Source organism: Chlamydotis macqueenii, chromosome 19, assembly GCF_036417535.1.
Source record: "Chlamydotis macqueenii isolate bChlMac1 chromosome 19, bChlMac1.mat, whole genome shotgun sequence".
NCBI lineage: Eukaryota > Metazoa > Chordata > Aves > Otidiformes > Otididae > Chlamydotis > Chlamydotis macqueenii.
In genome coordinates, this window is record NC_141574.1 from 7,392,736 (window position 1) to 7,416,305 (window position 23,570).

At 48.5% G+C, this 23,570-nt stretch overlaps 2 protein-coding genes across 7 annotated transcripts in view; both read right to left on the minus strand.

The window, feature by feature from the left end:
- Positions 1–12,612, minus strand: part of RFFL (ring finger and FYVE like domain containing E3 ubiquitin protein ligase) — a 33,033-nt gene extending 20,421 nt beyond the window's left edge. For 3 of the 6 annotated variants that reach the window (XM_086763396.1, XM_086763391.1, XM_086763390.1), the window contains exon 1: positions 7,560–7,699. In XM_086763396.1, the coding sequence (XP_086619522.1) occupies positions 7,560–7,587 (28 nt within the window). In that variant the 5' untranslated portion in view covers positions 7,588–7,699. Of the gene's footprint in view, positions 1–699; positions 788–7,559; positions 7,700–8,574; positions 8,654–12,503 lie in introns of those variants that run through there. The other 3 variants (XM_086763392.1, XM_086763394.1, XM_086763395.1) reach the window with 3 other exon arrangements.
- A 1,580-nt stretch (positions 12,613–14,192) lies between these two features.
- On the minus strand, positions 14,193–22,232 carry RAD51D (RAD51 paralog D). The gene is made up of 11 exons (XM_086762984.1): positions 22,212–22,232; positions 21,837–21,949; positions 20,558–20,619; positions 20,288–20,406; positions 19,469–19,550; positions 19,226–19,360; positions 18,691–18,786; positions 18,417–18,507; positions 17,470–17,540; positions 16,435–16,602; positions 14,193–15,754 (listed from the first exon to the last, which is right to left on the minus strand). The coding sequence occupies exons 2-11, from the start codon at positions 21,916–21,918 to the stop codon at positions 15,671–15,673; spliced, it is 990 nt and encodes a 329-aa protein (XP_086619110.1). The 5' UTR covers positions 21,919–21,949; positions 22,212–22,232; the 3' UTR covers positions 14,193–15,670.
- Positions 22,233–23,570: the final 1,338 nt, after the last annotated feature.

Consider the following 23,570-nt stretch of genomic DNA (forward strand, 5'->3'; position numbering starts at 1 on the left):
ACAGTGAGTATTCCAACAACATTTTGCAGCTTTATCTGCACGCTCTGTTACAAGTAACGTGCAACCCTTCTGTTTGTTATAAGATTTACAGACAGATCTTCAGTGAAAGTGCCTTTGCCCATCAGCACATCCCCCCAATACTGCTACAAGCACAAGGGATCCAAACTCCAGGCACCTCTTCAAAACCAGAGAGTTGCAATTTTCATTTGAAAATTGAGAAAGTTATTTCAGAAAGCTGTGTGATTCATACAGCATTGCAGGGGAAGCTAACTCCAAAGGCAGAAACGGAAACGCTCTCACTGGACTCCCAGCCTTGCACCTGAGTTGCAGACTCCATACTCACCCACTTTCTCTCTCTGTAGCACAAGTAAAACCAATGATTTTTCCCAATTTTAACATGAGAAGCCTGGAAATCCTGTTTTGTTTTAAAAGTAACTGAGCACCTGGGGTGTGTATTATTTCTATATAAACTGTTTATTTTTGACCCAAAATTTCACTTTATATATTGAAAAATATTTAGACAAAAAGTTCTTCTTGCTATTAACAGTAATTAGGTCTCTAGACATCTGCCAAGATGGAAATTCAACATCAGCCTTTTTCCTTTGCAAGTCAGTGACATTCTTCCAGTAATTTAACACAAAACAAAACCAAGTGATTAATGAAATCATGCAACTAGTTTTAGAAAATTATCTATCTTACCCAGTCGATCTTAATTGCTTAGTCCCACACCTCTTCCCAAGTCATGTGCTGTGACCTCAGAAAAACTACTTGCCTTCCACTCTCCTGTTACACTAAAAAAACAATTTAAAAATCCAGTGCACTCTTTCACACTAGTATGGTATTCATCAGAAGGCAAAATTCAGTCAGCTGTAATATGTAGCATGACCCAAGTCAGAGAGAGAAGAAAGAAACCTCTGGAGAAATAAGATTCCAGCCTACTCAGTTTTGGTCCCATTCCCAGCCTCCTAGCGCCCTGCGTAGGGTGTATGCGTGTCTCAGTCCTTTGTCCCACACACAAAAGTGGCAGTGAAAGTGGAAGCTCTGTCAAAACTTCAGCAATGAGCAGCCCAGGAATCCTAGACTATCACGTACCGTTTCAATCAGTACTTTTCATTACGGGGAAAAAGGTCAATGCTGCCTTGTGCTCTGAATCTTTTTATCTGTCCATGCACATCACAAGGCTTCCTTGGATTTAGTTTCAGCCAGCTGCTTTTTTCAAGTGGTGGGTAGCTGCTAACATTGTAATTGCAACATGTAGCAATAAATTTCTAAATGAAAACCCAAAAATTTAAATAATTGTGTGGCTTGCTTAACCAGCTCTGAACGCTCAGGGGAGGTCATCATTCCATACTCCATCTCCAAACCCACCTGGGCCACTCTCCTGTGACAGCCAGCTGGCAAGAGCTGGGGGAGGTTAGCTGGATCTGGGCCCACCTGAATGCCAGAAACGGTCTCCAAAGGCACAAGACAATGTTTTCAGGGAGTCTTCCTCCTCATAACGCTACAAATACCTCACCCTCTTTGCAAATTTTACATTGCCCAGAATAGAAGGTTACTCAAACTAAGTTTCTGCCGTGCTGCAAAAGATGCTAAGAACTAAATGACTTCAGCATTCAGATATTACAAACAAGCAGGAACGGTTCCACGGTTTAACCGGGGACATCAGGGGACCAGCTTTGAACGGCCTCAGCTTTCACTGTGGAAGCGGGTAACCCCCGTTGGATGGCTTTAGCAATACTCTTCTAAATGGGGGGAATGCAGGGAGCTGGGAAAAGGGGGAGGAGAAAGGATGTCAATTTGTATTTTCATCATATGACTAGAGTTCCCACTTCAGATAAAAAGAGATCAAGCTATTTCTGCTGAAATCCTTGGCCCAAGAGGCCTATGATGACAGCTGCACGGCTTGTTTCATCGTGACAGGAGGTTTCTCTCCGACTGGATAAATTACATATTCATCAACAGTTCATCTTTGGAACGAAGCACGAGCATATGGGGGCAGTTGAACAGAGGAGAAAGAGAGGCATTATCCCAGACGCAGCGCCTCAAACTTATCAAAACTCTCACCCCCAATCTACAGAGACATGGTAGGGATACCGAAAAGAGGAGGCCTCTCACCACAAATTGCAGCCACATGCACAGAAACTCCCTGTCCCACCTGGCGTACAAGGATTCAGAGAGATGGAGTACTGTAAAGCAGCTGTTCCCAAAATAGAGACAGTTATCAGCACAGCCTTAAGTCTTGCAGTGTTACTCATCCAACAGCTGAGCTTGGGCTGGAGGTGGCACAGTATCAGAATTACGTTAAGTTTGTCTGAAATGGGGACCGCAGTTGGCACTAATGCTCTAAAGACCCTGTGCTATCGCGGTCTCTCAGACACCCAGCATCGCGGGTATTTGCTGATAAGCTGTAACATCAGTTGGAAATCCCGTAAATTACTTTTCATGCTAAGCTTCAGGTTTATTTTTGAACAGTAAACATCTACTTCCTTCCCTCCAGAAATCGAAAGATAGCCTCAAAATTCCTCACATACAAAGCCTACTCCCTTATTTCAGGAGCTGTTAGTAGAAAATCAGCCTAAGCCCCACGGAATTCATACATGTGCAGAAGTGTACGTGCAGTAAAATTACACGCAACAAAGATCTGTGCAGACTGGTAGGCACCCTCTAACCTACTTAACTGTGGCCTGGAAAAAGATCGTTTTTATTTGGCTAGACTGAAAAAGATCTGAATGTATATAATTGAGGCACATCATAACAAGTACAAACACTGCAGACTCATTTCATAGCTATGCCTATTCCAAATTAATCTGAACTCAAATCCAAACTAGGTGCTGAAATAGAATAAAATGCAACTGCATATCATCTCCTTCGGTAGGCATGGATAAAGACCAGCACATACGTCACATCTGAAACAGGGTGGGAAGCTCTGTTCTCCCAGACTGCAGAAATACTTATGAGTTTGTCAGAAGTTAAAGAAAGGTCCAGGATATTGAATACAGCACTGAAAAGCAACGAACCTGGATACTAGTTTTGTTACTGAAACAATAAAAGATATCAGAATAAAAAAGTCATTTTATTCGTGGCTTAGTCACCTCATCTGTGGACATGGAAAAACACCCCATCCTCATCTGAAATAAGTTAGTACAGGTGAAAGTTTGAGAGAGACTTTGAAGTTGTACTCAAAGCACTTCCATAAATATTAACTATTATTTTTGTGCCAGTCTCCATTTAGCACTGAAGGGTTTGAAATTCAAAATCGCTTACATGCAGCCCTGGATAAGAGCTTGAAAACCAAGGGAAAGTTCAAGCTTTACCACCCAGTGTCTGTCAGCAGGACTAGCAGGAACTACTTGTAACATTCATGGGACAGATGTTGTGAAAAAGTCCATTTCCAGCCATCTACACAGTACTCGTTTCTCAGGCTGAAAGATTCTAGATTGCTTCCTTTAGCGCTGCCCTTGTTCAACTGCCATGCCTCTCTTCTTCCAGCCTCTGTCTCTGCAGAACACTACGGAACAGTAACTCCAAAACAATGCAGACTGCAATCTGGACTAACTCACACAGGAGCTTACCTGCATTATCAGTACGAGCCATACAGGTAAACATTTGCTTCTTGGAACTAAAGCCCTAACCTGGGGGGGGGAAAAAAAAAAAAAAAAAAAAGTAAATTTTCTTTATTGTCACATCTCTATATATGTATGATGACAGAACATTCAAATTCTGTGTCAGGCATGTTAAGCACCTGTGTGAACTGCCACCAGAGGCAGAACAGGGCATTGTTCGAAGGCACAGCTCACCTAAAACTGCTGCAACCTACGTTGATCAAAGCAGGCGGTCAGGATTGCTGAACAGGAAATCATTGTTGGATCCTACCTGCTTAAAATATATTTTTAAAAAAGACTGAGAGGATGCTAAGCAATGAAAGCTTCAAATGGTCTTTAAGGATCTACATCTTCTGGATTCCCTACCTTTGTCACAAAGAGGAAATTTCCCATATATAGCCCAAGCCAACAAGCAGACTAGGGTCACATTTCAGTTCACGGCTTTTGGCAAGCCCAAGCATTCAGACATCATGAGTCAGTGCTCCAGAAATCACTGGGTTTTATAAACCAATAAATCTATTTCATTTTGTTTTTCTTAATTTTCCGTGCGTTTGTTGGGGGGGTGGTTCTCAACCTTTGCAGTACACAGGCATCATCACATTTTCATTTTGCTTCTCTGTAACTGGGAGGAGCATTTTTTTCCATTCTGGGTTTGTTTGCTTTGTAAAATGACAGACAAGATTTTCATACTAGACTAAATCCTGGCATTGGAGAATTAAGGAAAAAAAAAAAAACATACCAACTATCATGGAAGGTGGGAACAGATACTGTGCTGTCTTGTACTTTCACACAGCCCTTTAACAACAAAGAACACTTTTTTTTTTTTTTAAATAAAGCATCCAAGCATCTTCACTTCTGTTCTCAGATCACAAACAAAGAATAACTTATCTGGCATTTCAGCAGAAGGGAACATGGCTTCTGCTAAGCTCCCTGCGCCACAATCTTTTCCACCAATAACCTGCTAACATCAACATGAACTTTCTTCCACTGAGTTCTACTTTTCTCAGTTCAGTAGCTCAGCAGAAACTGCCCCGTTTCTGATTAACCACATAAAATTACATACCACTTATTCCTATTTTTAAAAAAGACCTGAAGTTTAACAAATCCCACTGGGTAACTACTTTCAGATTAGTAATGGGATAAAGTAATATGGGACAACTGGGGCTGAGGATTTTTGGTATCAGTTTCCAGCTCCATTATGGATGCTCTGTGCATCTGCGCCACTTCAATTCTCTGTGCTTCAGTTTTCCATATGTAACGTACAGATAATACCTCATCAGGGAGCGGAATCAAGTTAGTATTTCATTTCTTCAAAGCAGTAGTGTATTCACAATAGAATGAAATACTTTCACAGAACTACCACAGCTCACAGAAGTAAGGCACTTCTGGGAAGCAATGCTTATAGTGAACGACCTCCTTGCACTTTTGCAGAGCATCCTAACAATTTAACATTAGGAAAAAAACCATAAATGTTAAAAAAAAAAAAAAAAAGGAAAAGACAAGATGATTTTGAGTCCAAATTTATGTTTCATGCATGTGCAAAAGACAAAGCAAGTCTAGTTAGTTTTTTGGTCTTTTTGTTGGGGTTTGTTTGAACTCTACCAGTTCACAGTGAAAAGTATGGCAACACGCAGAATAAAACACTGCTCAAAAAGTTTGGTTTTACTTAATGGGGCATTTTAACTTAAAAAGTGTCAATGACAAATTGCCAAAAAAAAAAAAAAAAAAAAAAAAAGAATAAAGAGACAGTCATTCTTGGTACTTGAGACAAGAATAATGTCTGAAGGAGGCGGCACGCTATCAAACTGCTGTTTAGAGAAACATCTAGGATTTCAGATCTGAACTCTTTTGTGGATGTTTTAAATAAAAAGGAATTTTTACAAGTTCAGAAGGTTCAATAAATATTTTTAGACTATTTCCTCCATAATCAAGGATTAAAGCTGATCAGCCAAGTATACAGCAGAAAGTAATAGTTTATATCCTTTTCCTCAAATTTGTTTTTATTAGAGAAATTTTTAGGAAATACTACCACCTATTACAGATTTAATTTTGAGCGTGCATCTGTTATTCCAGGCAGAGCAAGAAAAGTCTTAGCTTGTATTATTAAGAGTCACATCCAGAAGTGAAAAAACAAGGTTAGGCCCCCAGAACAATCTCTTACCAAGTTACTCAGGTTTTGAGCAGAGCACCACTTGGAAAACACTGACAAAGAGACAGGACTCGTTCCAAGAACGATCATCTTACTTCACGTAGACAAAGTAAAGCCTTTCATGAATTGGGCTTGGTCTACATTCCGTTGTATGAAAAGGCTTCATTATATGCAGTCGAACGCATTGTTTGAAAACATGATACAAACGGCATGTCACGCAACAAAAGGTGAGCAAGCCAAAACGGGAAAACTGTATTAAACGTGCTATTTATCATCTCCAAAATACACACATTTTGAAAATCTTTAAATCGGTTTTCACCCAGGGAAGAGTTCAGAGATGGTATCAGCACCACTTATCACTATCAGATGAAGCTATCTGCAGATATAAGATGTCTCTGAAGGCAGACGATTGCAGATAAAAAGAAACGCTGCAAGTACTTTGTTTTTAAGTGCGTTACTTTGCTATATACAAGTAGTCATTTACTGGCGCTTTGAATTCCAGCTGCATTTTCTATGCACATTTTGTAGGCACTGCCATTCACTTCTGAAGCTCAGGCAGCAAGCTGAACAACATATTTCAATTCTTTTCAGGAATTTCTTACTTCACTCAGAACGACATTCTTGATTTCGTCATTGCCATTGCAAAAATTGTCTGTGATTTGTCTTTAAGTCAGAGAAGCAACAAGTATAAATAACAGGAATAGAAAGAAGCTTGTCAAAAAGAAGGCTGAGGTTTGGGGCTTTATTTTTATTAAATACCTGCATCAACTCCCTCTCACTTCTCTTCTGCCTAAGAGACAAGATGTTACTCCAAGAGCCCTTAGCACAAAAAGATGCACGGCAGATTTGACTGAACCGACAGAGAAATACATCATCACATGCAACAACCGATAAGCCGTTCAACCCGAGACACATAAGGTATGAATTATGTAACTGTCAGCCTCTGACTGGAAGAAATCTGCGTTCTGAGCTCTGAGAGCTCAAATCAGTCTCTACATAAACATCAGCTTCAATTTCTACTTTTTTTTTCGATTATACGGTCAAAAGGGACTTTGAAATCTACACTTTATTTGGAATCCGAAAAATAAACTGTTTCCAAACTATTTTGCAATGCTTGTGCAATGGCCTCAAGACAGCCAGCAATTTGGACAGCTGTGCAGCCAGCCACAGAAGCTGCATTTGAGAAACCTCCCTGCTTTGGAACAATTGAAACTTTCTCTAGGACGAAGTCCGCACACAGAGAGCAGTGTTTCCCTGCAAGCATGTAACAGTTCCATTATTGTTTAACTACCAAAACACAGCTCCAACAATCTATCAAGCTTGACATTTTATTCGTCTCTGCTGCTACCCCAGAATACAGGGCATATATAGGCAGAGGTTCAAGGATTCAGTAAGTTACTTTGTTAATCTAAACAGAGAAACATTTCCCCTCTTTTAACGATTAATTTGCCATTTTTAAAACCTGTTCAGGAAACCATGGGCCTGTTTGTCCTCCAAATTATTAAATCTGTGTATCTATAAAAAAGTCTATTCCATGAGATGAATAAAAGCTCCATTTTAAGATTATACGTATAAAACAAATTCAAAGGCAACCTTGTAGAGAAGGGATTCCTCCCTGCAAGAGCAGCAGTTCCAGCTGCAGTTCCTGCCCAGCTGTGATTATTGTAACCCCAAACTACAGCACAGCATCAACTGGCTGCTCACCAACCCTCCCTTCCCAGGAACGCCACTGCTCAGCAGGTTTCCAAGTAACTGTGGCTCAGGCAAAGTCCTAAGAAGCACCAAGATGTTCATGGAAGAAAACTTACCAAAGCATGATGCAACCTCATGTAGCATCCTCCAACACAACACTGAGTGGTGGCGTTACTCATCTGAGTAATTACAGCAACTCAGAGTAGCCAGGAGAATGAAACGTGGAAGCCATTCACTGATGCCAGTAGGAACTGCTTTCTGAGCAAGGTATTTGGACATCTACAAGAAGTGGCATCACATCGGTTTCAGTCTGGACTTCCATAGGATGCACTGTCATGGTTTCCGGCTCATTTGGGGAGCAAGCCAAACCAATATAAGCTCACGCACACAGTTAAGTGGCACTGGTTCAATGATGCCACTTGTGACATTGTAAATACAAATTACCCATGCGTAAATATAGAATATATAATGCCCAAAGGAGCTCTCCTCCTTCTGCAGTAGAGGTTACTATACAACAAACTACTCCCAAAAGAGAGAACTTTAAATTTGCCTGTTTAAAATCTCACTTCACATCAGTCTAGAGGCTAACCTAAAAGATTCAAAGCATATGCTGCCTAAATGTATTCTTACAAGCGTATCCGACAACTTTCTGAATATAAATAAAAAGGTCGCAGCACAAAAAAAAAAAAAAAAAAAGCTGCTGCTAAATTAGTATTGTCGTCTACACAAATACAATGTGGAAATTCCTATTCCAAGACTATTTGGCAGAGAAGCCGGAGGACATTAGAGAAAAAAGCCTAATTAATATTTTGGAGGAAAGTGAAAACCTCAAGAGCAATTAATGTGAAGAATCTGCCGATTTTACAGACACTGAGAAGAATAAACAGCGTCTCAGAAAGCAACAATTCTTTTTAAACAAAGTCCCTTCTGGGAACACAAATTTAAAAAGCCAAAAAGGGCTTTCCGAGGTTACAATAAGCCATCTCACTTCTGAGGAAACTGGCTGAGAAGGGAGAAACTAATATAAAATTTGAATTCTGACAGTCATACTCTGTTTCTTAAAGGAAACTGTAATTTTTCAACCTTGTAATTTTCTTTGCAGACTGAATAATCAACTTTGGAGGGACATACCATCAGGTGGTTAGAAGACTTGGCATGCAGACGAGTTCCGTTTCTGACATCAATTCAGCGGTGATGCGATTCCCCCCACCTGTGAAACAGAGATTACACTTATTCATCCCTGCAAAGCGTTCCGTGCTCCCTGAACGCCAGTTGGTGGCAGTTCAAAGCAGTAATTTCTGGCTCCTTGTAATGACCGTCCCTGGGAAGCGAGGAAAACAGGCTTGATATGGGGATGCACAGATAGGTACTACGAAGACTAAGAACTGGAATTACTCTGGGGAGCAGGAGACTGGGTGGGGTTTCGCAATGGAAGCGGGTGATCAGGGAGGGCCAGAGAAACATTCGCACCACGGGAATACATTTAAGTGCAGAGCACAAAGTGCAGGCAGATAAACAGCAGTGTCGCCGCAGCAGCGCAGACCTTACCGTGGCATTGACCGTAACGCTTCCCCGACAAGTCAGATCAATACTCGAGTATTCAGCCCACACCAGACTGCTAGCAACATTCAGGTAATTTAAAGGCACGCGATGCTTGTAGTCAGAGCTCAGACTATAGAGAAGTACTGAGCTCCTTCAGTTTTTACTACCACTATGTCCTCTCCTTCCCTGGTCAGCAGCAGTTCACTCAGTTGCGTCCAAAAAAGGGACACACTCACACAATTATCTGCATCTCACATTATCCTTCCATCTGCAAAGTGTTTTATTAAGCACCTTGTACTTGGTTGAACGTACTTTCTAATTTCTTTTCTTTGAATCAGGCTCCACATCCCTCAGGACTGGTCAAAGGTTTCAGCGAAGAGATGCTCTGAGATATCCCACGGACATATGAAAACGCACTCTTCCTATAAGGGATGGGAAGGTAGCCTAACCCTAATTAAACACAATTTTTCCTGCATGCATTACAGTGAAACCAACACACACTGGATGAGGACAGCGTTTTACCCGGCTAGACGTGAGGACACAAAGCTGCAGCACCGGGTCAGACAGCAGCTTGTCTAGCTCTACAGCCTGCCTCCAGCGCAGGGCTGGGTGAGTCAGAGGCAGGCATGCAAGAGAGAACACCACCACCACCACCACAGCAGACGACTGCGTGGAAATCTGCTTACACCCTTCCACCATGCAAAAGCTGGTTCAAAGTCTAAAGCACAAGTTTTGATAACCCTTCTATATATAGCACGGGAGATTCAACTCAGATCGCGCTCTAGCCTGATTGAAGAGTTGTTATAAACAACTCTCTCTACGTTGTTATAAACAACAAACCATGGTACAAAGTTGCATAACAAGTGAAAATTACACAATTAAAAAAAAAAAAAACAAACAAAACAAACAAACAAAAAACCCAACACAGATCCATACTGAAGTCAACCACAATAAAGAGAAAACTGAAGCCCTAGAGAAAAGAAGATAGATTTCACTCAAACTCAACTAGTGACCACCAACCCCAAAATATAATTCACATACATTATTGTTCTGTGCTCTCAGTGCAGAGTATTGCATCTGGCTCTCATTTTAAGTTGACTCCTAAGAGCCCAATCACATGTACCTGCCTCACTGAAAGTCAGCCTACTTTTTCTGCGCCACAATTATACACAATATTTAAATGATGGCTTTAAAACTAATCCAATTCAGCAAAAACTTGAGCAATTAAGCATTAACCCATGAACACCAATGTCAAGGCAATCAGCTTTTAATTAAAAGTTCAAGTGCTGCCAGCTGAGGAGACATGCAGACTACAGAGTGCTGCAGCCAGGTAACTGCACTGGGATTCACACAAGCAGAGAGAATTGTCCATAATGAAAAAAAAACAACAATAGCCCAAGGAAATTGTTTTGTTCCACCAAAAGCAATTATATCTACAAAGAATGAATACAAGATTCCTCTCCCCATCACTGTGAACACAAAATGTGTTAGGAGGTAATAGTATTTGACAGGTGGCAGCAGGTAAATGCGAGGGTCTGGAATTCCTAAGAAACAATTAACAAACAAGAAACATTTGAAGCTCACAGCGTTGCGTTCCACTTCTTGGCTCTGGAAAAACAAGGTAGCAGTGGAAATGATCACAAAGGGCAAGTATTCTGTCTGTTTCATGTAATCATGTATCTGCCTTAATGATCATTTCTCTTAAATAGGAGCTTCAAAGTTTTGAAAGACAGTCCACTACAATGTAAGGACACAAAAAAATGCCAACTTATAACGCACCTGTCATTTACCATCCTACTGAAATGGAGAACTAAAAAAGCATTTTGTGAATCCAGCAAGTTCTTTACCAACCCCATGACTGGGTTAGAAAGAATAGAAAACCACCACAGGTTCCTACACTGCCATGAAACGGTTCTCCAAAAATAACGTCCAAGACCTCCTGTGCTACCCATTGAAGATAACGTTCTGTGTCAGAGTGGAGGAAGTGAGCTCAAACAAAGCACATAAACAAAACCTTTTTACGTCTCAGCAAATTAAACATTACCCTGAACATATCTTAATCAAAGACTCATAAAACTAAACCATCCCTGCCTAAGCTTTAATATTATACTTTCCTCTACAGGATCTAAGCAAGCCTGGCCATCCTTGCAGTGTTTGAAAACACGCGCAGCTATCGAGTGCAGCAGCTTATTTGTCATCCGGTCATAACACTGAGCACATTCATCCTCAGCTGTTTTGCCAAGTCCCTGATCTGTAAGAGCTCAGACTGGACTGTGCGCATGTTCACACTCCGGAGAGTTTACATTTATTAACCTGCAATCATGTGCCGAAATACCGGTAAGAAACCGATTTGATGAGAGGTCACCGCTTTCTCCACAGGAAACACCTTGACCGGTTTACAGGAACAGACTGTTCTGAAGAACACTTGAGTACTTTTATTTTCTGAACTCCTTTTGCCTTCTGTGGCAAAGGAAGGACTTGCACAGCTTTCACTTCGCCATACACCCCAGATTTTGAGCAGAAGGAGGGCAGAGTTCCTCACTAAGAAAGAAATTGGGGTCTTTGCCACCAAGGAAGCATCACCCACCACAGGTACGCTGCCACCATACCACACAAATGGTGACAAAAGGCAAAGAGACAACAATTTAAGCAAAGAGCTGTGCTGAAGGCTGGCAGTTATCCAGAATTCCTCAGTTCTCATATTATTTCGAGCAGAATAACCTACTGAACCTCTGAGTGCCTCTGGGGACATAGCTCGGAAAAGGAAAGTGTTTCTAAACACCGCTTTCTAAACAAGAGAAAAGAGGCCGCACCGGAGTCCCCCCCAGCCTCGTGAGGGAAACCCTGCAAGCGCTCCCTGTGAAGGAGCCCCTTCACCCCATCTCCCCAAAACTAAAATCCAGGTGCTCGCAGCCCCCCTCCAGCCTCTCCCTGTCCCCCTGCCCACCACAGACCAAGCAGCCCCATTTTCACTGTCCTGTGCCCCTCAAGCCTTGGCAGCCCCCTCCTGCCCCGTGTCCCCCCCAAACCTGACAACACCCCCAGTCCACAGCAGTTCCCCCCACCCCACAGCCCCTCGATGACCCTCAGCGGCCACTCCACTGCCTCATGGCCCCACTTAACTGCCCCCCGGTACCTCATGCACCCTCCCTGCTCTGGCAGCACCCCACTGCCCACAGCCCCAAACTCTGGCAGTCCCCTCACTGCCCCGCACCCCCTCAAACTCCATCAGTCCCCTCACCCCCCCAAAGCCTGGCAGCCCCCTTATAGCCCCACGCTTCACCAAACCCTGGCAGTCTTCTCACTGTCCCACACCCTCCAACCCCTGACAGCCCTCCACCCAAGGCCTTACCCCCCCACAAACTGGCACCCCCCCTCACTGCCCCACACCCCCCAACCCCTAGCAGCGCCCCCAAAGGCCTCACTCCCCACCCTCTCAAACCGGCAGCCCCCGCCGCAGCCCCAAACCCTGCCAGCCCCCTCCCCTCAAACCCTGGGCAGCTCCCCAGCCCTCTCACCTGCCTCCTCGGGGAGCCCCGTCCCGGAGAGGGCGGCGCGGCCGGGCCGGGCCGCGGGCGAGCCCCGAACCCTCTGCGCGGCGGCGGCGCTATGGCAACTGCCCCCGGCGGCGGCCAGCCACAGAGAGGCCGGCCAGAGCGGCGGCTATAGAGCGGCGAGCTCAACGGCAGCGGGCGGCCCGCCCCTGGCGGCGCGGCGGCCTCGCTAGCGCCCTCAGGAGGCCGAGAGGGCAGCGCCGCCCGCGGGGCGCGGCGATTCCGAAGGACGCGGGTTCGAGACCCCAAGAGGGCAGTGACGAGGCGTGGGGCTGGGGGTCCAATGCGTTTCGGAGGGGGTTGCTGCTGCGTGCGCGGGGAGCGCACATATACAGCCAGCTACACTCGTGTACGCGGACACACACCCCATATAGACATAAACACACACATACATGCACGCAATACAGATAAGCACACACTTACATATGTATGTTATACTCATCAAGGGCAATGCCCTCAATCCCACTTCTCAGAGTGAGGGGTGCCCTGTCTGCCCTGGGGTGGGTTTTAGCACCCCACTCCGGGCCTTTCCCGCAGTTTTCCGGCCAATTTAAACAATGGGAAGGAGCAGGGAGAGAGGCCATCCCGGTGTGTGCTGGCACAGCCAGCCCCTGTCTTCCAGGGCTGCAGGAGTGCCTGTCTGAGCACGAAGGAGAAAGGCTGAATTAGGATCTTTAGGTCAGAAACTCTTTTCAGCTTAATTTTACTACGCAAATTTAGGGCAAATCAGTGTGAGTAAGAAGTCAAGTTTTTCCAGATCAGGTAATAGATTCCCATAGCCTGAACCCTTCTGCTGTCCCCACGCCGAGCAACAACCAGCACCCACAGCAACGCCTCCCCTGCGGCAACGTAGCCAGAAATTCAGGACACGGCTGTCACCGCGCACGCTGCCTACCTCAGCAGCGAAGGAGCCGCCACCCAGAGCTCAGCCATGCCCCATATCACACCATCACCCCAACCTATCCAGCTGTTTCCCAAGAGGGCATAAAACTCCCACAGCTGCAATTTGCTGGTTGCCAAAGAGAGAAAATCCCCCCAGATCTTTTGGGCTATGCCGAAAAGCTCAGGATGGCTAGGGTTGGAAGAGCAGAGCACATGTGTTGTCACCTTTCCCCAGTCTCTTCCCGACCTACTGGCACTGTCCCCGTTGAATCACTATCCCATGACTGCTCCCCAGTGACTAAGTGCAAAAGCTGAATTTCTTCTGTCATTTCCCAGGGGTCACGGCAAAGACAGGCCAAGGCTGACACAGGGTTCAAACAGGCTGTTCCCCTTCTCATCCTCCTGCTCGCCAGGGGAAGGAAAGAGCGAGAAAGCTGCCTCGGTTCAAATATAACCCAAGAGGTGTCTATTTGTCTCTTCCCCTGCTCCATGCTCCCCTGTGAGAGCTTTGCTTCCCCTACAGAACCTCAGGCAGAGGGATCTAACAGTAGCACACTGTTTTGGTTGAAATTTGTGTGTACTCGCTCTTTATTCACAACTTCAAAATCTGTAACAAGCTAAATTTTCTGCTTGTAAGGACCAGTCACATCAGTGCTGGTCTCCAGTGGACAGGAAAGCCATCCTCCTCCTCCTCACTCCAACCAGCCAGGCTGCAACCCCTGGGGCCAGACCTCCCCTTCCAAGCTTAGAAAGCCCAGAAATGCAAATAAATACACAACTTTAAAATACATTTATTTTTACTGAAAACTGTTTAATGGCACAGCTCCCATTGCTTTGGCGCATTCCCCTGCTCGGGCAGGACCTGCTGGGAGCACGGCCTTTCCCACAGCCGCGTGCACATGGCTGGGCGGCTGTGGTGGAGGAGACAGGACCTGCCCTGTAAATCACAGCACCGAGAGCTCGGTTTCACAGGAAGCGTGGCTCGGACAGGCGTGCAAAAAAAGAGATCGGGGCTGAGATCTGGCATTGCCTCTTGGGAAACCAAAATGCATTCACATCCCCTTTTTAGCTGCCCCTTCCCTACAGCAGCTATTGCTCAGGAATATGGGGCTGTACAGTGTTATGTCTGCTCTGGAGAAATCAGCACTGAAGTTGTGGATAAATCAGACTCCTCTTTGCCCAGCACAGCCTGAGAAAGCTCCAGGAGCTGTACTGCTGTGTTATTAGTTTAACAAGCATGCCCTGATGAGTCCCAGCCCCCATGATCTACATCAGCAGCCTCAGAGGCGCACACCATAACTCAGCTCACCTGTCACAGAAGCTTCTTATGAAGCTGAGGATGAGGGTGTCTAAGAGATCTGGGATCAAGAGCAGAGGCCAGGCTCCATCCCAGCCTCCCATCTCCTCCCCAGCACTGCACAAGCCCCCAGGAGGTTTCTGAGAGCAGCTGGAAAGCACTGGAGCAAGGCGAGATTATTTTAAGCTTCACCACATGCAATTGAGTAGGGCCTTGAGCATCAGACAGGGCCAGCTGGTTTCAGTCAGGATCATCCACCCCAGCTGATGGAGATCAGGGCCTCCCATCAATTAACAGCAGTTCCTCATGCAGCACAGCAGTGCCCCAAAAACACCAGCAGCTACCTGCAGGGCCTGGAGTTACTCTGGAGAGATCACATCAAGCATCCCTGACCATCCACTGCCTGACCCACCCCAGTCCTGCTAGGGACTAAACCTCAAATTTTAATTAAGTTAACAGCAGTTGCCATTAATTGAGTTCCAGCTCTCAACCACAGCAGTGTGTGACTCTTTTTTTTTTAAATTTCTGAATCAAGACCACTGTGGGCTGCCCAAGGACAACCAAAGCTCTGGGACCAGCGGGCAGCCAGCTATGAGAGGAACAAAACCACCGTGGAGTCATGGGTTTGCACAGGGACACGCCAGCTGGTCCCAGGCCAACACCTCAGGACAGGGCTGGTTCTGCTGGTTGAAGACAAGCCTGCAGCAGAGGAGAGGACCTGGTCGTCACGCTGCCCACACAGCCCAGCCACCACCAGCAGTGTCTGCTGAGGCAAGGAGATCCCCAGGGAACCCGACGCTCATTTTCTCCCAGCGCAGAAGAAAAAGAGCTTCTTCATGCTGGCCCTTCCCAGGGCTGCAGGATTCTCAGGGGCAGTCTGTAAAACCTTCAGGGTGCTTGCCTGCTTTATTTCCAGCTCTCTTGGACCTTGACATTTGCGTCTCTGCCTGCATCACAGCTCCTGCGTGGGTGTCACCGGGCTCAGCTCCTGCACATCGCTGTTTCCAATGTCCAGCTCCACCTGTATCCCCGTTGGCTGCAAGGAGGAACAGAGAGGAGCTTAACCTCACACTGCTGGGACTCTAAGGACAAACCTGTACATTGCTCCACCAGCCGCCCCAGAGGCAAAAATCCCCAATTACATCCCCTTGAGGATTTCTTTCTGCTGGTGCCCTCATTTAACTGGGTCTGCTGAACACAGAGATACAAATAGAGAATGCAGTTTAGTGAAGAAATAACATCTTGCTCTGACATCCCCAGACACACGGTTATTTAGCACATCCAGGATGCGTTTCGCTGCCCAGCACGCCACCACATCCAAACCCATCCGGATGAGGGAGCAGAGTGGGCTCAGAGGTAGGAGGTTCAGGCAGCACTGCCCCGTATGCAGGCAGGATTCAAGCTGAAGTCCCCTCTGTAGGTGTCGGCACCATTTCCGCAGGACGCAATCAGGAGAGTGAGACGAGCACGAGAAACAAGGTGACCTGGATTGGAAATGGTGCCACTCATTTAACCTGGCTATAAATTCAAGCTCAGGCTGTTGGGCTGTTGATGCTCGTCTCTTCCATAGCACGCAACCAGGCTGCGTTTGCTCCTCTCCCATTGCCACGGGTCACCCAGTGAGGCCTGATCCTGCCCTGCCCCCAGAAGGAGCCTTCCTCTGCTCCGAAACAGCTGCTTCTCCATCACCAGAGGGACTGGTCCAGGCAGCCTCACCTGCCGAGGTGACTTCACCAAGGAAGCGACACGCTGTGTGGTGCCTTTCTCCCAGGTGGTTTCTTTGCTCTCTAGCAGCACCCGGGTGCTGGGCACAAAACTCCAGGAGCGGCCAAGGGCTGGCTTCAGTGGACCGGTGCTGCTGTCCCTTGTCACCTGGTTAGTCACCTGCAGCACAAACAGGCTTATCAGTGCCCGAGGAAAGCAGTGCCACTTGGTGTAATGAAACACTGGAGATCACCAGGAGATAATGGCCAATCTGCCACTTCTGTGAAGTTTTTTTTCTTCTCCTTCCTGGCACACCCATGCCATCCCCTGTAAACACACTCCATGTCCCAGATACATACTCAGGTAGGAGCTCACTTGTATCTGCAAGCTGCAGTGGCTCCTGGTGCTGAAGCCACCTGCAAAGTTTAACCTGGAGCCTCCAAGCATCCTTCCATGCACCCCGTCCTTGTCACTTTATCACTAATCAGAGCAAAGGGCAGGACTGTCTCTACACCTTCCAGTGCCAGGTTCAGCAGACCACCATTTTCTGTTGCGGCCTCCCCAATTCCAACACATTAATTGTGGTCACAGCAACCTGTCTGGGCGCGTTGAAGCAAATGTTATTGCTTGGCCAAGAGCTGGGGAAGACTGCCCCTTCCAGTCCCCAGCTCCTTCCAGATGATGCAATGCTCTGCAGTTCCTCCAGGGTAAGCAAGCAAGAGTTTACTCAGTAAGCTGGCCAGCCCCTTAAATGAATGGTGTTCTATCAAAAATAAATACAAACCACCTTTCAATCTGTCGATGCTTAACTCTACCTTGCTCAACCAAGTGAATGCCCTGCTGGCTCAGCCCTGTTCTGAACAGATCAGCCCTGTTCTTGCTATGCACTTGCTTGAACACAATATCCACGGGCCACAGAGAAGCAGAGGCCTCTTGCTCCTGCTCAGCTGGGAGCAGGTATCCCCTCCCGGAGGCTCCCTAACCTCTCCAGGGCTCCTCACCATGGCACCCACCAGCACACAAAGGACAAGGCGCAGCAACACTCACCACAACAGTGAGGCTGAACTCCCTGGCCAGTGTCTTCAGCTCCCTGGCCAGCTGCATCATGATGGCCAAGCCTGGAGGAGGACAAAGAGTCTGGGTGTTTGGGGATGAACCAAAACAAAGGGAGCAGCCCCCAAAGCGCACCTTGGAGGCTAGTGACATCTGGATTTGTATGAGCATGAGGTTTAGCACCAGTGCTGGTGCTGATGAGCACCTTCAACCCATCTCCATTACCAACACCCAGTGCACCCATTGCACTCGCATGCTCCAGGGCACCTCGGCTGAATGGATGTAGCATGATCAGACCAATCCCTGAGTTGGCCCACTCCCTCCTTTCCCATCTTAGCAGCCCTGAGGCCAAAAAACCCCTATGACAGCACCAGGAGCTCCAGACAAAGCCATCCAGGTGATGAGGCAGGAACAGGACCCCTCTCTCCAGCTCACAGCTTTGTTTCCTACAGCCTGTGGCTGGTGGAGACCTCGTGCGATAGCACTGGCAGCCACCCAGATGTCCAGGACACTCTGGAAGGTGTTTGAGGGGCCTCCTTGGCATCTCAGATAGCAGAAAGCCCTTCACTCCTGATTTATGGCCCTTTCTGGCAGAAAGAGCCTCAGGGGAGCTTTGCAAACCGTGCCAGCAACCACAATGTATCTGTGACACTGTGAGGAGAGGTTTTAACCTGTGGGCAAGCAGTTCAGTGCCTCCTCTGTCCCCTGGCCAGGTTTCAGACCACCGGCATGAGCTTGTGCATCCACAGCCAGCTTGAATGTTTGCTGATAACACTGCAAACAGACTCCCCCTTTTATCCATTCGCAAAGGAAAAGCTGGGAGCAGCTGCGCCCACATCTGTCCTGTCCCAGCTCTGGGCACAGCACACATAGGAGGAAGATGCTCTCCAGGATGAGCAGAGGTCTGCAACCTCACTGCACATCCCAGTGAAGTAGCTCACCCTCTGACTGCTTGCCGCCCAGCAGCGGGTAAATCACAGCCGAGACAGAGTCGATCACCAGAACCTTGAGAGGTCCCACGGAGCTCAGGACCTGAAAGAAGGCGGCACCGTGTACACTGTTGAGTAACAAATCCAGCAGTTTTGGAGGTCAGGGGCTGCACAGAGGCTCAGGTGTCCCCAGGACAGGCTGATCTGGTATCACTCAGGCACACAAGCCTCGCTGCCTTCCTTGCAGCTCTGGGGAAGGGAAAGGGGCCCGGAGCCTTGCTCCTACCTGCTGGGAGAGGCGATCCCGCAGCTCCTGCAAGGCACTCAGCATTTCATAGATGTCGAACACACGGACCACCTGGATCCGCTGCAGAGCCTCCAGCTGTGGCACAAAATGACATCAACAACAGCCTCATCCCCTCCAGGTCCCACCATATTCCTCCTACCCAGCTGCTACCAGCTCTTTGCATTTACATCATGCCATGGAGATAGGGAATCTTATTTCTTACACCCCATGAACACTGTTGTCCCCATTGCACTGACGGAAGCAGCAATGGGGATTGAGCTCAAGGAGCAAAAGCATGAGGAACTATAGCAACCCCTCCTCTCCTCCCCAAGAAAAACAAGAAGTGCAGTGTCTGTCCCTAAGCACAGCACCCACTCGGCCATGGGAGGAAGAGTTTGGACCCAAAAAAAGCCCATGGGGACAAAGGCAGAGCTGGACAGAAAAACAGCATCTAGGGGTTGTATGCAGGCAAGAGCCAAGGCAGTTTTAGCACGAGTGGAGAAGCAGCAGCGGGACCAGCTCCAGGGGAACTTGCCTGCTCTTCCTCATCCTCTGCCTGAGCTCGAAGCATCTGGTAGAGACGGGAGGCAGTGAACCCTCCTGTGGAGTCGAGAAACAGGACGTGCTGCTTGAGGCCGAGAGACACGCTGGCCGCAATGCCCAGGCACACCTGGAGAGGCAGGGACCATGCATCAGCCAGCCCTCCCAGGTCCCTCTGCTTCATGTGCCTGAAGGCATCTTCACCTACCTGTCCTCTCCCCTCCTCTGTCCCACTCACCTGCGTCTTCCCGCTGCCCGGGGCTCCCATGAGCTCCGTCAGTTCCCCCGTGTACAGGCCGGAGTCCAGTAGCTGGTCCAGGCTGTGGGTTGAACACAAGGTGGGATTATCAACAACGTCTTCAGCCAGAACGGCAGGGGCATCGGGAAGGAGCAGTCCCAAGAGTCCCCCTCCCAAATGCAGACACGTGCCTCCGGCTCTGCTCCTTCCCTCCCAACTCCTAGCTCTCTCCACATTGTGGGAACAGCAAGTCTGCAATGTGGGTGATACAAGAGGACAGTCCTGAGCTGGAGAAGAGCTGTGGTCCTAGGAGCAAGGTTTGAATACCCAGGGTTTCTCTGCACAGTCACTGTAACAACCCAGCAAGGAGATGGGAGAAAAGAAGTAAGAAAATCCAATAAAGAAACTCATTCCCATGCCTGATCCAGATAGTTTGGACCATGATCACTCAACAGCCCTCCTAGATCCAAAACCCCCTTCCCTGGAACCCTCAAGGGAAAGGCTGAAGGCAGCATGTTGTCTAGCCCAGAACTGAGACACACACCACTTCCCAAAAGATGGGCAGGCTCTCACAAGGACAACAGCAATGTCCACATTGCAGCCACAGGACATGGAGAATAATCATCTCTCACTCACAAAAGGCAGAGCCAGGCTGTGGCTGGAAGTTTTTAAAACAGCTGCTGGGGATGGTTTGGACACCACTGAGCCCATTCAGGGCATCACTACATTGAAATTCAAAGCCTGTGCTGGGCAACCGTGGCCTTTTGCAGCAAGCCCAGCCCCAGGCAGACCTACTGGCTTGCCAGGCGATGTACCCACCTTGGGTTCCCCGTGGGCAGGATGGCTGTGGAGCTCTTGAGCTCCTCATAGAGGTCTGCTCCGTTGGCAGGGAAGGCAGAGAACTGGGCCAGGAGCACTCGCCTCACTGCAACCAGCGCCTGGTGGGCAGAGAGAGGTCTGGAAACAGGACTGAGGAAGTCCAAGGCCAACAACGTCTGCTGCAGAAGGTCCCCCCCACACAAGCCCATCCAAGCCAGGAGCTGAACAGCTTTGAGCTCCCCAGTTAACGTACCAGGAGCCACCCTTTACCTTGTAAGACAGTGAACACTTCTGGGCAACGTCCTCCAGGTCTGATGACACAAAGTCCACCACTGCAAGTAAAATGAGGGACAAGAAGTTGGAAGCCAAACCTGGACAGATCACAAACACCAAAGAGACAACCAGATTAGCTAGAACCTGCCTGCACCAACAGGGAAAACATCTGTGCCCTCTGTCAACACTTCAAGTGAATGAGCAGGATGCCCCACAAAATGGAGTATTGGAGATTTTCCTCCGAGATGGTGCTGCTGGCCATTGCAAAATAAAATGTTTCTTGCAAAACAGATCAGGGAGAAAAGCTGGTAAAAATTCTCCCTGTTCTGCTCAAGAGCTGCCCATTTGATAGCTAGGGCCAGCCAGGAGAGTGCCCTTCTGCCAGTGTATCACAAGTGTCAAGAGGCTAGTGACTGACCCAAAGTGCCAGCCCTGGGCACGCCAGAAAGGGCTAAAGCCACAGAAATTAGAAGAATTAGTGACCCCATCTCTGCTCTCAGGAACCACTCCAAGATTTGTGGGTTTTTTTCAGATAAATGTGTATGTTATTTTTGGGGAAAAAAAAAAGTAAAAAGCAGCTCTTAGAGGGAAAACAAGGATTAAAACATCCATGGCTCCAGCACGTGCAGGATCTCTCAGACTCCATTTAACAAGAATAAAATGGTGTTTTACTCTAATCCAGCTTCTCAGAGCAACTAAAGAATCCACCTGAAGTCTCTTCCTTCCCCCTCTAAGAGCAGGTGCCTGGGGTGCAGTGTGCCAGGAGCGTGGGCATTTTTCAGAGGGGAAAAATGCACAAAGCCTTCTGAAATACCTTTTAAAAGCTGTAACTGATTGTCCCTCAAAGAGCCTCTGCAGAGAGCCCCACCATCTCCTAATACCCTCCTGCTCCTATGGAGAAGCCCTGACTGATCGTGTCCACGTAGAGCAACCCAGAAGACACCAGCAAGGGGGACACGGGATGGCTATCGCGCCACCACCGCCCTTCCAGGCTGCGGGACGATGGGGGCACAGGCCCCCACAGCCGACACCCAGCACGCCCATGGCAGAAAACCTGCACCCGCCTTCCTTTTCTCTACAGGGCTCCACAAGAACTGCCCGCTGTGGTTTATGGGCCGCACACCGAGGCTGCGGAAGCAGGGGGGTGTTTTCCAGAGGCTGCCCCACAGCCCAGCCCATCCAGGCTGGCAGAAGGGTCCCGCACAGGAGGAGAGTGCAGTGCCACCCCAAATGTGCAAGGGATGACGCCTCCCCGGCCCCACTGCCGCTCCATTACCCGTCCTGATGCCGTTCACCCTAAAAAGCTGGATCATCTCCTCGGTGAGGCCAGGGCAGAGGCCAGCCCGCAGGACCACCATGTCCCAGGCCAGGCCGGGGCTCCACGGGGACCTGCGGAGAGGGGAACAGTGGGTTTGGCACCGTCCTGACACGGGCCGTGCCTGTCCCCACAGCTGCGAAGATGCCACCCGAGCCGCGTCTGCCCACGGAGGGGGTTTGGGGGTCTTGAGGGCCAAACTGCCCCGAAATCTCGCTGCCAGCGGGGTGGCACTGCCGCGGCTCGGCCACCACCTCCCGTCCTCGGGTGGGCGCGTCCCCGCGGGGCAGGCGTGAACCCGCACACAGAGCCCCCCGCCCCACACCCCAAACCCACCGCCCGCTCCCCAAACCGCCACCAGCTCCCCTTCCGGCTTCCTGCGGGCGGCGGAAGGGACGGGCAGAGCCGCTCCCTGCCCTCCCACCCCGGCCCACAGCCCCCGTGCCCGGGCCCTGCCGGGGATAGGGGCCAGGGTCTGCTCGGGGACTACAGCAAAGGAACAAAAATGGGGATTTCCCCCCAATTATAGCAGCCCCCAGGCACCAGCTGGCTTTAAATGAGCGTTAGCACAGGTGCCAGCAGTGCCGGGGCTCTATAAATTACAGAACCAGAGGCTGGGCTGGCTTGGTGGGGTTTGTTTTGTTGGTTGGGGTTTGGTTTTTTTTTTGTGTGTTTTTTTGTTGTTGTTGTTAGGCGTTTTTTTGTTTGTTTGGGGTTTTTTGGGTTTTTTTTTTTCGGTTATTTTTGGGGGGGGAGGGGACAGATGCTGCTGCTGGGGAAGGCTTGGTGAGAAGCAAGAAGCCAAGTAGTTTAAAAGCTCTGTCCCTGAAAGGGCCTTGCTGTCCCCATCCCTGGATGCCTGGGATTTGAATTTCCCCTGAAAAAGCTTTTTTTTCTCTCAGCCAAGGCCTGAAGAGGTGACCCCCCACCTCCTGCTGAGGCGGCCACAGGGTGCATTAACACATCTGCTCCAGCTGCAGGAGGGCCTGGGGATGCGGTGACTCCCCACCCTGGGCAGCCTCTCTTCTTCCCTGCGAGCGCAGTGTTATCACTGATAGCCTGTCCCAAAACCAGAGACCGAGGGCAGCTCAGGCCGCTCTTAGCTCTGCCTCCAATGTTAGCAGAATTGAACACAATCTTATTTTGTAACTCAGTTCACTTGAAGGACCTGTGGTGTTGCTGCTTATGGAAACGAAGCCTTTATTCTGGATAACTTGAGAAGGGCTGTGCCCAAGAGTACCACAATGAAGCGAGCTGACCCTTCCCCTGTACCTAAAGCAACGTGGGAAGGGTTTCTGGCATGTTAGTCCATGTCAGTCCTAGAAAAGCTGCTGTACTGAGTCTGTCTAAGGCAGCGATGGCTTCTTACACCCTCCTCAGATGTGGTCCTTGTGCCTTGGACCTGTCCCAAAGAGGTGGAGGTGTTTGAGCTGCTGCAGTGGCTCTGCAGGTGATGTGCTGCAAAGGGGCTTCCAGGCTGCTCTGCAATCGCCTCCTGCCCGGGAGCCAGGGACTGAACAGTGCTGTTGGTGCAGGGTGAATAAATAAGAGACCTGCACAGGGCAGTTTTGCGCCAATTCTTGCTGCATAAGGTCCACAAGCCCCAGCACAGATCATGAGGATTAAAGATAACTGTTTTTTTTTCTTGGCAGTGTCTCAGCGTGGGAGTGTGTTGTCTGCTGTAGCTCAGCTCTG